The sequence below is a fragment of the Colobus angolensis genome, unplaced genomic scaffold (assembly GCF_000951035.1).
Source record: "Colobus angolensis palliatus isolate OR3802 unplaced genomic scaffold, Cang.pa_1.0 Scaffold67, whole genome shotgun sequence".
NCBI lineage: Eukaryota > Metazoa > Chordata > Mammalia > Primates > Cercopithecidae > Colobus > Colobus angolensis.
In genome coordinates this window covers 4,634,284-4,651,157 of record NW_012120376.1, presented here as the reverse complement: position 1 = coordinate 4,651,157, position 16,874 = coordinate 4,634,284, and the positions used below count along the sequence as shown (strand labels likewise).

Below are 16,874 nucleotides of genomic sequence, written 5' to 3'. Positions count from 1 at the left end.
AATTTTAATCAAGCATTTTTACAAGGCCTATGTGAAAGCAATTCTTGTGAAAAGCGACAACAAGCTTACTGACAACAGCTGACCACAAACTCAGTATGAGCCAATAATACAACATTGTGCTTAAAATGCTAATATAATCTTAAACTTCATTAATGTTCAGTATTCTGGTCGAGAGATGACCCCATCACATTCTGTATTAGACCACATCTCAATTATCTTGTTCTGGCCATTGTGTTTATACTGTCATGCCAGACAGGTGTGTGATGGGGCGGACTTTAAGGCTCTAGACTTGCATTTTCCAGTATAACAGCCACTAGTTATGAGTGGCTATTTAAATTTACACTGAAAATTCAATTCCTGGGTCACACTAGCCACATTTTAAGTGTCCGATAGTCATGTCTAATGGCTACCACCAGGTACAACACAGATACAGAATATTTCCATCATTGCAGAAAGTGCCATTGGATAGCACTTGTCTACACCCCATGTCATACAAGAAATGGGAATGAGAATTTGACCCAGGAGAAGGGAATGCTTTAAGAAAATCTTGTATTTTAAGACTTAAAAGAATTACGCAGAAAAGAGAAGTTGCTCTCTCCAGCACACAGAACTACGATTCTAGGTAGAGGCTGCTGCCGAAGGGCAGACCTCTGCTTAACGTATAAAAAAAACCTAGCAATTAGAATTAGTCACTACAGAAAGGCTGCTCACCAAGAATGACCTTCTATTCTTAGAAGTGATTAAGGAGAGGGAGGTCAGACAACCACCCTTCCAGGGATTTCTCTATAGAGGAAAATGTCTCTTCTGATTCCAAGTTACCAGAATTATGCAACACACTAAACTATCAACAAATGGTTATCACCAGTTATATAATATAATATAGCAAGCTGTTCCTAACTCCTTTCACCTTTTCTTTAAAATTTACATGGCAACTGTACTGAGGAAATTAAGACAGGAAAGGCCAGAGGAGAAAAAGAGAAACAGAGATTTATACAATTAATTGACTACTTCCCTGAGTCTGTAAATATCCATTCATCTTTGAAGAGTACTGTCCTCTATCCTAGGTCGATACTTTGTGTGGGATCACAAAGTGATGTGTCTCAATTCAAAAGCATCTTATTCTTAAAAAAAAAAAAAAAATGCTCATTTTGATTCTATTTCATAATTTCTAATTTTAAAAATGGTTAAAATTGCTCACGCACAGTCAAAGTGACAGTCGAAGAATGTTTACCATGTTTGTCCTATGCTGTATGGTACCTACAGCATGAATATTACCTTAATATTTCATTTTGCCTTCTACCTGACTCTAGAGACTGCTCTATCTGCTCGATAAAGCTATATGAGAGACAGGGAGACAGCAGGCAGGTGATTTTAAGTATTAGAAAGGTGGTGTTTATATTTATAATTGCCTTTTCTTTCATGTTTTAAATTTAGTACTCAAGCAACTTTCAGCCAAAAAGGGAGGAGGTGGTACTGCTAGAGCTCTGTTTCATTGTTTTGGTCTCTCTATCAAATAAGAGCCCGGAACCTCTGCCCCATAGAAGACAACTGAGACACCAAAATAAGGAAGAGAAGAGGGAAAAATAACTAGGCCAGGATAGAGACACATGTTGAATCTTGCCATCCCAATCATGAAAAGAAACTAGCTGTAGCTTTATTGTCTTGTCTTTCTTGGTAGAACAAGTCTCCTTTTGGCACAGAGAAGTCTCTTGGTAGAAGATGTACTTGATACTTTAAAGCACCAACTGAAATGGCTATTAATAGAATGAAGGTGAGAGAGGGCATGAGAGAATGGTGTAGGTTCAGGATAAATATTGGTAATACAAGAGTTTTTGCGGCAAGCTATACTGAAAAGTCAAATCAAGCAGGTGGGAATGAATTTTACGGGCTTCAACACCACAGAAAGGTTGCCCAAAATGGGTCACTGTCAAATCTAAAATTGTCATTACCATGGAAAAACCAAGTCTTATTAAGGAAAACAATGGAGATGCAGGAACAGAAAAGTTACCCATATATATTAATCTGGACTAAGCCATCCATTCGTTCATCCAACACACATGTACTGAGCATCCACCATGGGCCAGACACTGTGCTACATGCCAGGGTTGCAATGGGGAAAATAATAGACATGATCTCAGCTCCTATAAAATTTCATTTTGGTGGGGGAAACTTTTTAAAGAATAACAAATAGATGAGTAAAAAATACAATTACTTATATGATGATAAAGTAGACATTATAATAATGGAAATATAAAAATGTATAAGGGGAAACCTAAGACTCTGATTTAAACAGAGTGCAGGCAGGGTGAGTATTCTAGGCAGTGGGAAATGCATACGCAAAAGGACCCAGGGCTGGAACAACCTAGCACATCTGGAGAACTGAGGGGTGACTACAGAGACTGCTCAATGGGCCAACAGGAAGCAGATCATGCAGAGCATTGTATGTCTTGAGAAGGATTCTTCTCTTCACCTAAGAGCAATGGGAACTGTTGAAGGGTTTAAGGAACCATGCAATAATCACAAATTTATGTGTCAAATACAGCCATTCTAAATTGAGAATTCAAAAACCTAGCAACCTTGAATTCTGGGGACCAGTTTATATTTAAATGTGAAGATAAACTTACAGTGTTTGTCACAAATACAGCTCTGTGTATACCAAACTCTCTTTTATGTGTAACTCTTCTATAAACATTTTAAAATCCAATAAAACATTACAGCTTATCATATTAAGATGTTTATGTGTTTATTTTGTAAGACTTGAGCTTCATAAGTTTATTTCCATTAAACGTAATATCTGGTTTGTATGTACTGGTGAAGGCTGCAGTCCCCTGCTGTGGTTTTAACATCGCTCCTCTCCAAAACTCATGTTGAAATATAATGCTTGCCGGGCACGGTGGCTCACGCCTGTAATCCCAGCACTTTAGGAGGCCGAGGCGGGCGGATCACGAGGTCAGGAGATCGAGACCATCCTGGCTAACATGGTGAAACCCTGTCTCTACTAAAAATACAAAAAATTAGCTGGGCATGGTGGTGCGTGCCTGTTGTCCCAGCTACTAGGAGGCTGAGGCAGGAGAATGGCGTGAACCCAGGAGGCGGAGCTTGCAGTGAGCCGAGATGATGCCACTGCACTCCAGCCTGGGCGACAGAGCGAGAAAATGTAATGCTCATAGGGCCTTTAAGAAGTGACTGCACCATGAGGGTTCTGCCCTGATGAATGGATTAGTCTATTCGTGAATCAATGGGTTAATAGATTAATGAGTTATCATGGGAGTGAGACTGGCAGCTTTATAAGAGGAAGAGAACCTGAGCTAGTGTGCTCAGGCCCCCTTGACACAAGATGCTCTAGTGTGCCCTAGGGCTTAGGGACTCTGCAGAGTCCCTACCAGCAAAAAGGTTCACCAAATGAGGCCCGTCAACCTTGGACTTCTCAGCCTCCACAATAAGAAATAAATTCATTTTCTTTATAAATTAAAGATGTTATAGGTATTCTGTATAGCTTTCTGCATAGGTTTCAGGTATTCTGCTATAAGCAACAGAAAACAGACCAGGACAACCTCTAATACAAAGATGTCCTTTACATGTGAAGGAAACAGCCCATTCATCTGCATCAGGACAGCACACATTCTAGATAAATCTGGCAGTAAAGACGGTCAAGTTTCATGGGTTTTTCTATACTAAGACGAGAGTATAAGGATGGGATATGGTTTCTGTCCACTTAATAAAAACAAAACTCTCCCATTTCCCCAGAAACTTAAGTTCTAATTGTGGCTAAAGCTGCTCCTCAACTTCCATAATTAATATGACAAATGACCACTTTTCAAATACTGAGTTATAAAAGTTCCGTTTTTTAAAAAAGGTAGCAATTATTTGAGCTCTACTGCACAATGTTACTAAGAGACATCATCACTTGAAAATACATGTAATGCTTGCCTTCCCTCTTTGCAACTTTACCTCTGAATTCAGAGCACATTAAAATATCAATATTACTTTAAAGTTATAGGTTGAGTTTGATGAATTAAATAAACTCTGTGTCATGTACCCAAGCAACAGTCTCTCGAATAAGAGTTTCCCAAACTTGTTTTTTTAATGGTCTGATTTTTGGAATGTAATGAGAAATGCATGCTTATGAATGAAATTCTCACTTAATATGGTGCTGGGTTCACTATATAAATAGTGGAATATTGCAGATCTGATTTGTGATCACTCCGGCCAACTCTACCCTATTCATCATTCATAAGCCAACGCTCCTGTGACTCCCACCTCATGGCCAGTTTCCCTTTGTGAGAAAAAGAGATGTGGCCCTAACACACAGTAGGGCTCAGAACACTGAACAGCTCCAGGGGTCAACGGGTAAGAGGCATTTGGCAAGTCATGATTATTTATTATCAAAGCCACATTTGTTTATATCCACTTGATTTTGAAAATTAAATGACTTTAATGAATGAAAATGAATGACTTTTTCTTTAATGGCTATCAAAGGAGAAAAGCAGATTCTGTGCTTAACTGTAGTCATTTTATTCCCGTTTTTTTTTTAAAAAAAGTCTTCAATGAAGACTCTCCAAACATGCAAACTACCTAAGCATGGAAGAAGCTTCCTGAGCTGATCCCTACCAACTCACACAAGTTTCCCTCCTTCTCCTCCTCACTTCCCCCACGCTGCACACATCCTGAAATCTATGTGGTAGCCCAGGCATCCTCTACTGTCCCGGGCACACCCCATGTGTGCTATGTCTTTACCATCGGTCTTCTCTCTTGTTCAGAGCACCTTGAAAGTGGGGGCCAAATCCTATTTTTTCTTTGTTCCCTAGCACTTAGTACACAATAGGCATTGTTGCTGGGCATTCTGAAGAGCTTGAAATTCACTTTGTAGATACACAAGCCTTCAGGCTACAAATATTGCTGTTATTTATAATTGAGTACCCACCAACATTATTAGGAACTATTTGAAGAGAGTGGAAATTTTCCTGAAAATTCACCCCCAATGCAAAGTAGTTTTTCCTTCCCTCATCTCTTGCTGCCAGGATAATGTTTCTAAATCCTGCATTCCTCCTGTGACCCTCCCATTCAAGAATCCACTTTGGCCCACTGCCTCCAGTCTCTGCTCCTCTGCCAAGCCCACCACAATGCAAAAGCAGCAGCTGCCTGTGCTCACACTTTCAGAACTCTTTCATGTACATTATGCCATTTGATCCTTTACCGGAACCCCAGGAGAGAGATGGGCAGACATCTTAGACTGTTTTCACAGATAAACAACGAAAAGTTAATTAAGTCTGCCTAAGGTCAGACAGGTTAGTAGCGTGAGACGAGACGAAAATCTGTGCTTCTGTGAGTCCAATTCCCAGCTCAGGGCTCCCCTCTATTGCACAAGGGCCTGTGATTTCTCTTGTCTACTCGATTCTTAGTGAACACCTTCTGTGTGTCTGAGACTGTAGTGGGCTCAGGGAATTGAGAGCTCGCTAAGATAGAAGTCGGACCCTGGAAGGAGATGTGTGACCATGCCATTAGAGACTACACATACTGTGCTTGTAAAAGCTTCAAAACTGGAAAAGAAAAATCGTCATTCTTGGGATTCTACAATAACTATTCATGACATACAAATTGCCAGTACTTCCTATCACCCAGTATTGATCTCTGTAGCATAGCAATGGGCATGACTGTCCTACTTTCCTGCACCTCCAAAGCATCTCCAATACAGAAGGATGCATGATGTGATGGAACCACATCTCGCGGCATTAGGTTCCAAGCCAGCAGATGGGGGAAAACCATGTATCATCAACAGACTCTTGAAGATCTCTCATGACTCCAGCAAGGTACTTTATGTAGACAGTCCTCCCTTCTCAATGAATCTAACATGGGCAGTTCTCCTTCAGTGTGGGAAGAGATCAATTTGGAAAGAGGAGGGTTTTGTCATTGTTGCGCATTTTAAATTTTTGGTTCAGGGTCTGTCAAAGTAGTTCAGAAGTGTGAAGGGCACGGGGGTTGTGAAAAAGCTGTATGTCTGAACACCATTGTCACCCTCAGTGGGCTGAGATATTCATGCTTAGAAAGGCATATGGGAAAGGAGGCTTTTATTTCCCACCTCATACATACTCCAGGGCATGCACTCACCAGCTTAGGGTGGTGAGCTGACTCTCTGTGTTAAGTTACTTCTCTTGTTCTTTTTTTCCTTTTAATTATTATTGCTATTGTCAGAATTTATTATTGTTATTTTCTCAAGTGTGCATAGTTGAACACAAGTTATGTAAAACATAGGTATGCTGTTGCCACTGTAAATCTGTAGCCACTAGTTTAAACTAAGTGTACAGAAGGAGATCTGTCTGAATTACGCTAAGTGTAGCATGTAGTTATTCTATGAATATTCTTTAATTCATACATACATAGATAATGTAATTCATACATTAATTAAGCACTAATTTATGCCATATACCTGCACTAAATGCTGGGGAAAAGAAGAGTTAGCTACTGAGGCCTCAAAATACAGCAGAGGAGAAAAATATAAACAAAATTATTTAATTACTATGTAAGTTGGATATACAAGGTAAGATGGGCCCAAATGTGGCAGGGCAGGCTTAGCGGAGATGACCCAATGTCCCCAGAAACACACACAACTCCCTCCCTCACTTTCAGTCCCTGATTCAAGTATCTTCCTCCTGGCAAGCCTTTCCCTACATCCCCATTTAAAACTGTAAAACCCCTCTTTGGCCACATTCTTCTGACACCTCTTCCCTGCTGCTTCTCTCCATAGCACTTATCCCCTTCTGATCACATCTCTTATTTTTTGTGTTTCTCCTTCCATGAGAAGGTCAGCTCTATGAGGGCAGGGATTCCTGCCTGTTTTCTGAATCCTAACCTCAGAACAGTACCCAGAACATAGTAGGATTTGGTAAATACGTGCCTTTCCTGACTACATTAAAGAACAACTGCCAGAGCTCTCTAATCCCTTTATTCTCCTTTCTTTTCCTTCATAGCATTGATCATGAACTGATGTTATCTTTTCTTTTGATGTTTACTTACTTATTTATTTTTCTCTCCTCACTAGAATGTAAGCCTCAGGCCTCAGGATAAGAGGGAGTTTATATGCTTTTTCACTGGGTGTCCCGGCACTTAAAAGAGGGTTTGGTACATAGCAGATACTCAATAAATTGCAGTTGAATGAATCATCATCCTTATCACAGCTCACATTCACTGAGCACTCAGTACATGCAAGACAGCTTTACCTGTATTCTCTATATCTTCACAGTAACTCTATGAGATAGACACCAGCATTATTCTCATTTTAGAGATGAGGAAATACAGTCAGTGAGTAACTTGCCCAAGGTTACAAACCTGATAAAGGGTGGAGCCAACAGTTAATTTCAGGCCACCTGACTTGAGCTTTACTTTTAATCACTGTTCTACTGATGTGACTTCACTGGAGAACAGGCCACCATGGCTTCTCAACTATCACGTGGTTTAATTATCTGCCCCTCTAAACCATCCTCCTGCCACCTCCAGGTCATTTGCCACACTAAAGACAGTGTGACATTTTCAAATAGCAGATCTGATCATGTCACCCTGCTTTACATCTCTTCAATGGCTTTCCATTGGTAGAGTACATGTTTTGGTGTCCTACCAGCAAAGGTCATCAATATATATAACAACCTCTCTGGAATGATGACAATGTCACCTCTGGAAAGACGATAGGCTATAAGACAATGATGGACTAAGAAGAAATGCTCTACTGTTGAGATAAGAGATAAAGAGAAAAGGCTTACTTGATTATGATATGACCCTTATCAGTAACTCTAGAAATATTTATGCAGTATCTGATTAGAATATTGCATATGTTAAAATTGATACTCCTGGACCCCACCCAAATCTACTAATTTAGAATCTCTAGGGATAGTGTCTGAGAATCTAACAAGTACCCTAGGTGCCTCTTTGACAGTCACTGACCTAACACTCTTCAACTCTAGGACACCAGGCCAGCATCTGCATGCTGGGTAACACCATATAAACCATTAGCATCAAGACTAAGACCCAACTAGCTCTAATAACCAACAAGGCTCTTTTGTTCAACTACAATGTTGTAGAACTCACGGATTCAAACTTCCCTAACCCAGAGCACAGGTTTTAATCATGTCCAATGCTCGAGCAGGTCATTCCACATCACACAAAGCCAGAGTTCGTACCTTCAGAAAAATCAACTCCCTTATGTAAGCCAGGTCAATAGAGTTTTACTGTAAGATATGTTCACTCCAAAGATTATTCCACTTCTTTTAAAATATGTCATCCTGCTATAGCTAGGATACTGGGAGAGAAAAATTTAAAAAACATACAAATCATGCCTTGCACCTAGCACACTGGTTGACTTCTCAGCTAGTTCTGTGTGAGATTCAAAGGAAAGCATTTCTATTCAGGCCTTGTACATGCTAAAAGATTCCTAAAAAGGTTAGAGATGAGCTTTGTTAGTGGGAAGATTATCCCAGATTCCTATCATCCCAGATTCCCTGATATTATGAGAATAGGTCTCTAACTGAATTCGTCTCTGGACATGGGGTTCCCTTTGATCCAATTATCAGCTCCTGGCTCCTATAGCTATGAGAAGACAAAAGTCTCACCAGGACAGTCTTCTCTGCATACAGCCCCTCCAGCTGGGAGGAGTCTTCATGGCACAGAGTAGACAGAGTATGGAGCAGTAATATTAAATCCTATGGTTAAGACTTCAACTAATTACTCATTTTCTTTAAACACAAGTTTTCAAACTATTTAACCTGTGCAAATAACCCATACAAATGTTTTCCTCTGCAAAATGTAAAAGACACAAAAAAACCACAAAAACTCTTAATATGAAAGTCAAATCATTCTAAAAACTATTTTGAAAGATATGAGATCTAACTGTGGTGCTACAGCAAGTTTTCAATCTGTGTCATGTTATATAACTTCAGAGATTTTCTTTTTTAAATCTCAGAAAAGTATTTCAGAACTCATTTTTAGTTTTATTTTCAAGTGTTTCTATATAAAAGGAAATGTTTTACTCTACACAACACAGAAATTAAAAGTGCTTGAGAAACAATGACTGTGTATTACAATATCCAATGAAGCCTGCAGGAGGAAACAAAACATTTTTAGATGAAAACAACCAGAGAGGTAAATGTTTCAAGATATTTCATTGGTATAAAAAGAAGTTTTTACTCTCCACATTGAATTATCAGACCCGTGACATAAATTACTCTTCGCAGAGTCTATGTAATCCAGGTAATACATTGGATGTATCATTATGTGAGATGAACAAAGCAATCACTGGCCAGACGTACCATAATTCATTAAGGAGAAAGAAAGTGAAATTATTCAGGGTGACTTCACACCCAGCACTTGCTAAAGTGCTACACAAAAACAATATGGAGAAGAGGACAAATTTGGAAGGAGCACAAATTTCTAACTTTTGAGAGATCACTGTAGCTTTCTAATCATAACTTTAAAGTGTAAAACACTAGGTTACTCATAATTTTCTAACTTCCTCACAAGTTCGTAATGCTTTCAACGCTATACCATGCCAAAGAGTAGACTGCTTTCCCCACTCTGCCCAGATTACAAAACTGCACTGCGGATCCTCTCAGCCATGAAGTATGCCACGACCCTCAAGCTCTCTTAAACATACTGACAGAATCTGCCAATATGCAGTGCAAGGACAGAAAGAGCAAAGTGGAATTTAAAAAGGCCACCTTGGTCAAACAAGAATAGCTGCAGATGTTTACGATACCAAAACCAGCACTCCATTTAGATTCTAACATTTTAAGCAATTGTAAAAAAACAAAGAAAAAAGGTATTTATGCTAGCATAAAAATGTTTTTTAAATACAGTGTTTATTTGTCAAATACCAACTGCTTTTTCTTTCATTCCTTTCTGTTTCTGATCTTTGGAAAAACCACATCAGTATCAAATGTCACTTAGCTCTTATTCAAACAGAGGAAAGCAGACACAGCGGCTGCACCCGTGACTTAGCTGACCTGGGCCCTCAGTAAAAACAAACCGCTATAAATCACCAGATGTAAGCAATTGGGTACTGATCACTCTATTAATTGAACAGCTTTCCTGAAATTTACTGTATAATTTCAACCCTCCCAACATCTCTCTCAGAAGCAACTAACAACGGTGGGTTTTTCCTTAAGTTGCTTAAAGAAAAACATTTTTTAACATCAGTAGCTTAAATACATTTTCAAATTATTTAAGATTAAGGTGGTAAGCTAATTAGATTTTAGAAATTAAACCACAGGCATTCTAAATGCTACCTTTAAATGCTGAAAGTCAAAATTATTCCAAAACCTACATCGGTGCATGTATATACATGTTACCTACACTAAAAACACAGAAAACTTGGTACGACCTTAATTGTATTTGAAAACTCATATTTGCAAAATAACCTGCAAAGTTATTTCTGTCTTCAGTCACATATTTACTTTTTTGAGTTGATGGCTCTGAACTCTGATTTTCACTGCAGGTACCACACTTAAAAGAGGATACTCCAATGGCTTCTTCTCAACTCCAGTTTCTCCTCACAAAACAACTCTGATCATTCTCCACTAGGAACTAAGTAATACGTAATCCACAGATCCCCGTGACAACCATTGAGCAATACCACAATTAAAGTCCTAGTCTACAGAATATGATCAAATACACATTTCTGCGGTGTAAAGCTGGCCTCTTTGAATCTTGAAGACCAGTTCGGCAATGACAGCAAAGTGTAAAGTGTGTTGTTATAAGAATACAGGAAATTTAGGGGTGACAGAGTTAGAGGCTAGAAGACAAGTTAACCAATTTAAAGAGCGTATCTTTATTATGCCCTGAAGAAAATATTCAATTTTTTCTTCTCAGATCTCTATGCTAGTCCCTATGCAACTACTACTCAAGGTTCCTGCAAACATACATGAGGAATTCTGCTGATATTCACTTACAAGGAGAGAAGTGTAATATTTGCCGAGGCTGGTCCCAGATTTGGAATGGTCTCCAATTCATTGTTGTTCAGTTTCCTACAAATGCCAAAACAAGAAAAAGAAAAGCTGATTAGGTAATCTGTCATTCACAGAGGTGAAAACTTTACATATTATTTCAAGATACCTCCCAAGTTAAAAGTTTTGAATAACTCACTATAATCCAAGTATTCCTTACAGTTAAATAGCATGAGGGGTAATGTATTTTACTCAAACCTTAAAAGCAAAATAACGAAGACTCACACTTCTCGAAGGCTTTGAAGGTGGCTCATGGAACTTGCCTTGATGAAAGATAATCTGTTGTGACTTAAGTCCCTATAAGAAAACAAAATTAAAACTATAAGTCATTTCTAAAAATCACTGATAGTGCTAAGTGGACTCATGAAGTATCTCTATGAACACTAGTGGGAGCAGGAGAAATAACTGGTCTATTATGCCCACAAACTAGATGGCAACCAAAATGCCAAACTCAAAAATACAAGCTCCAAGGACAAAATTAGTTTAAGGAGACTGGCAGATTCAAATACTTTAAGCCCACAAACATTTTAAGAGATGTTTTTTGGCACACGGTGAACAGATCTTTTGTGAACTGGCAGGTCTGCTTCACCCTCCCATCTCCCCACTCCCAACCTGATATGATGACATCATGGTTCATGAAAAGGAGCTAATTAGGCAGGTTGCTGAAACTAAAGCCTCTATAGAAATCTTTTTATTGTTATACATTTAAGCATCGATGTCCTTATTGCAGTCAAGGAAAACAGAAATTGCTTTGCATACATATTTATTTCTCTGCGTTAAAGCACTAAATTTAAAGTATTATTTTGTGTGTGAGTGTTGAGAGGGTAGAAAACAATCTAAACCCTCTGCTTTCTTAAATTCCCCAAATCTCAATATCTGGTAATACATAATTTAAACCACACCACCACCTAACAAAGTTCAGCAGATTGCACAAAAACTTGTGAACAGATTTCAATCATTAAAATAAATGTGCTTCTTACTCAATAACTCAATTTAACTCAGTAACAATTTCCATAGAACATCATTACTATTAAAAACAATAACAAAATCATATATATACAATACTCTAGGCTAGAAAGTCATCTCATTTAAGATTAAAAATATGGAATAAATTCCAGCAAATATTCTTGGTTATATTCCCCATATGTGTTAATACATTCACTATGTGCCTTCAAAACAGTGTAATAAAAATGAAATGGTTCAAGAGTGATGAAAAACCAGGCTAACAAATAACATGGCTTGAAGCTTCCCACTGAAAGAGGTTATCCAACCCATACTAATTTTTTCAGTGTTTAAAACAGAGATTTTTAAATAACCAAAGTTGACTGGAGAAAAGCATGAATTATGTGTTACATGCATAAGTATACCCCTTCTAAAAAGTAACTAAAGAGAAATCACCTCCAGAGAAGCACAGTGTTACTCAGTGTTTAGTCAACAATTAGAAATCAGAGATACTTTCAGTCTTTGAGTTTTTGTTTTGAGAATAAACCTGGATTCTCTTTTTCACCTAAAAAAAAAAAAAAAAAACCTGCAAGGTTTTATTTGAAATATGCTTGCCCAAAGACCTACCAGACAGTGACAGACATGAGTAGATTTGTTCTGGTAGAGTTATAACACGAAAAAAATCTGGCACCGTCTTTAAACTATAAAAATCCTGCAATTACAACCACTGCTGTGCATGCTCACCACACTGGCTGGAGCCAGACACTTTCCCTCATAGCCCAGCTCAAGTCCATCTGGAGTTCATCAAGGAAACCGTGAGCCCAACAACTCACGTTAGGATTCAAACAAAACCTGTGTGCTTTTAGCACCCCAGACAGTCACAGATTTCCCACATGGTTTAAAAAACAACCAAGGAAAAGAGTCTTTCACCTGGGAGGTAGCCTGAGTCAACAGAAAGTCTCATTTGGACCCACTTAACTAAAGAGCATCGTGCCAGCGTAAAACTACATCCCCTATTGTTTCAGCTCTTAAAAAGAAAGGGGTAAGCAATCTGGCATTAATATCTAACACAGGTGATTTTCTTTTTAATTAAGAATTAAAAAAAAAAAAAACTAAAACTGAGCTCTCCATTTCATTTTAAGGATTATTTCACAGGGCAATCCTGTGAGAGAAATGAGATGGAGTACTTAACTTTTTTTCAACTAGTAATGGGATAAGATTCCTCCTACAAAAGACCTGTAAAAAATAAGAAACTGCCTTCAGACACCAGTGCACATGCTGGGGACCCCTCATTTCTGATCCAGAAGCAGGAGCTGGCAACTTTCAATATTCAGTTATTGCAACAAACTTCCATTCCTGAGTTTTGTGTACTATTAAAACTACATTATATGTAGGAGGGAAAAAAAACGCCCCTTAAATGACATTTACTGCCAAATACTTACAGCTATGAAAGTTTTAGTGTACCTAAATTTAGATTTAATATAGTTTACATTTGAGAAATGATTACTTTCCAGTTAAGGGATGTCACATTTTCCTGAATCTTCCTTATATTGTTTTTATGGCTAGACCATTAAAAACAGATTCAAGTTGTACAATGTCGATGTTTTCTTAAACCCAGATCATAAAACATTCAATAAGAAAGGAGATTATTCATGTTTAGAGTTCCATTAATGAACATCTTCCCCACAAAACTTTTACAAAAACTTTTTGTAGTGGGGTTAATTAATGGGAAAGGTAGTAAGACACAGAAGTGTTAACTATGTACCCAGAGCTCAGCTGGCCAAAACTTGAAAATCAAACTCTTTCTACATGGTTAGACAGACTTCTCTCTTCCTGCATATTAGCAAATGAATAAATATATATGAAAATAATCAATTTGCAACATTTGGTTCAAGCTATCATTTTCTTCCTTTTAGCATTTGGAAATCTGACTTCCAAGTCAAATTTTAAATGCAAATCCAGCACAGCTTCTTAATCAATCCCACTGGGGCCTGCAGAGCTGCTAATTCAGCAGAAATCTGGAAAGCTGAAAAACAAAAAGCCAGGCTATAGCTGTTTTAAGACACTGATCCAAAGTGACTCATAAATCAGCCTGTTATATTCAAGTTTTAGTCTGGAAAATATAGAAAAACAGCTGTGAAAACCATAAGGACTATTACCCCCACCCCACCCCCAATTCTGGTACGGACCAGAAGATTTATAACAGGTCAACACTAAAGAAGTCACACCAGCAGAAACTACCTTTGGGACTTTCGCCTGGGTCCTGTTGAGAACTCAAACATTTCTACGTAAGACAAATAATTCTGAAATGCCAGTGAGAACTTAGTAATACTGGAAGTTCTCATTGGCAATTTAGCAACTTTTCCATCTCTGGGCTAAATAACATTCTAATAAGCATTCCTCTTTAGGTTGAGAACTGTTTAAGCACAAACTCGAGACAAACTCTAGCTTGCCTTTAATGGCAGTTGTGAGCAAGGCTTCGCATGGTTACTGGGTTGTTTTTTTCAGACAAAGGCTCGCTCACATAGTTACTCTTTTAAGAGGCACTTTCATTAAAGTACTAGAGGTTATTTTCTAAAAGGAGTACTGATACAGTATCATTATTTTACAGCTCAAAGTATTCAACTTTTCACACATGGGCCTCCTATAGTAATAAATCACAACCAAATAAAGTGGGAAAAAATACATACACACGTAGAGGTTTTTCTTAAACTTGCAAATTCAACAAAACAAAAGACAGTTACTGAACTTTTTCTGAAAGTGCTTTCACAAGCCAGTCCAAAGACAAACTTCTACTATTTTGATTACCTAAGGTAAGAGAAGAAAAACGTGGAAGAAAAACATGCATTTTTCTATTTATATCTGAACTCGGAAGTCATCTCGTTAGGACGATTTTTCTAATTATGAAAAACTTTAGTAGCCTTTTGAACCTCCTATTCTAAAATACCAAATAACAGAGAAAGTAAAACTCAATTCCACGTGTTTTTCTGCCTCTTTCAAAAGCGGAGAGAGGAGACCTCTAGAGTTTTAGGTACAAACAAAAAAAAAATTTACAATAAAGAATTCAGACCACATGGCTTGGTGACACCTACAAAGATGGTTAAAAGTCACAGAAGTACAAGAATGACAGAGCTGTCCAATGAGTGATCACAGTGGGGTTCCTGACAACAGACTGAGAGCTTATTTATACAAGTGGAACTTATTTTCACATACATTTAAGGAATGTGGACTAGTACTGAGACAATTTACTGCTGGCGGAAATGTAATTAAAGACTGTGCTAACCAAATAAACTCTAATTTGTTTTTAGTGTGCCACCAAATTATCTGCAAAACAAAATCCTAACTAGGTCAGCTACTTTTAAGACAATGTTTAAATAGGTATCGAACCCCTTTTGGTTCAACTCAACTTCTAATCAAGAGCAACACCGATTTTTTTTTTCTAAACATCTAAATCCACGAAAAAAAAAGTACTGCACACTAGCATGATCACAATAGACAACTTGACATTGAAAAACTATCGAAAACAAGTTAGATGCCGTGAATAATCTAAGTATTTCTAAATACACTCCAGAAAGCACTGTATTCATTTTCTCTTTCTCATCACTCTATTATTCCTAAGTGTTCACCTCCAGTCATTTACATGTTCAGTTCCATATGTTGTCAATAGAGCCATTCACATTTCATGAATAAGGCAGCATGACCTCCACAAGAGGCAATTGAACAGAATTAGCCACAACTAATTGAAAGTCTCCCTGCTTTCCGTTAAAGCCCTTATCTCCTCTTCCAATTGTAATAAAAACTACTAAAACATCCCATGATAAGAAATTAAATATCAATCCAATACTCTCTAATTCTACTTTATTAAACTAAGGCTTATTAAAAACACAAGGAGTATACTTTCTGATGGCCAACAATTCGACATTCACAAAAGTTATTTAGATTAGCACAATAATTTTAAAATATAAATTCTTCAACACCTGACCAAACCTCTTACCACGATAAGGGCATTGGAATAGTTCACTAGAATTGCTTTAAGAACTTAAAATTTTCATTGCAATTCTGCTTAGTCAAAATCTGAGATTACGTATGAACTGCACTTTATTTTAAACAGAACAACTACTTCAAAATATACAAGTTTTGATTGTTTACTTTCTAGAGCACTCCACCAATTTTAAAACTGGGACTGAGGAAGAATAGAAAGAGATGACATTTGGAAAAGATCAGCATTTCCAACTAAATTACATTTTCTTTCTTGTTCTTCACGCAGTTGGCAGTGACTTCAGGTTTTCAGACTTCGCAGCTAAAATCCAAAAACTTGCATAAGAGCACCCTGCGCTCTCCCCTAAACCGTCTGGGTGTTCTGAGGAGCTACAGAAATCACGCCCTTGATTCTGAATAATCGAGTTCCTTCCTTTCCATAGCTACTGACCAGTCTTTACAATCTGGTTGAGGAGTGGGGAACTTACTGTCTGCTAATGTCAAAGCAAGCAGAGGGAGAACAAAAGTACGTCTACCATAACTTGGATAGTGACCGAATTCTGTTGAGGGGGCTTCCCGGATGAAAAGCCTGACTTCAGATACTGGGTGGGAACAGGAAAAGGAGTCTGACGCAGCTAGAAACTAAAGCTGAACCAGACTCACAACTCAGGGAGAACTGCAAACTCCTGATGCGCGCAGGTTGCCACTTATCTCGCCTAGGCCTGGCAGGAGCGCTCATTTGAATCCCTTGGCTAACATAGGGCGCAGGACTTCATTCCCGGCCTACGGCGTAGTCACTGGCCCCCTCCCCTAGGCTACCTGCAGCCAGTTAGGACGCGCCAAGAGCCCAACTGCGCCGCCCGCAAAGCACGTGGGAGGGAAACTGAGGCCCAGACAGTTCTTTTTCCACGTCCACGGAGCGCCGATAGCGGCCTGGGCCAGAAGGAGCTATCCGGAAAAAAAGGC

General features: G+C 38.4%; 1 protein-coding gene across 1 annotated transcript in view; it reads right to left on the bottom strand.

Moving 5' to 3' along the window:
* LRIG3 (leucine-rich repeats and immunoglobulin-like domains 3) overlaps positions 1-16,511 on the bottom strand; it is a 46,065-nt gene extending 29,554 nt beyond the window's left edge. The window contains exons 1-3 of the mRNA XM_011925973.1: positions 16,397-16,511; positions 11,214-11,285; positions 10,935-11,009 (exon numbers count right to left, since the gene is read on the bottom strand). Of these exons, the coding sequence (XP_011781363.1) occupies positions 10,935-11,009; positions 11,214-11,242 (104 nt within the window). The 5' untranslated portion in view covers positions 11,243-11,285; positions 16,397-16,511. The remainder of the gene's footprint in view (positions 1-10,934; positions 11,010-11,213; positions 11,286-16,396) is intronic.
* Between the last annotated feature and the right edge of the window lie 363 nt (positions 16,512-16,874).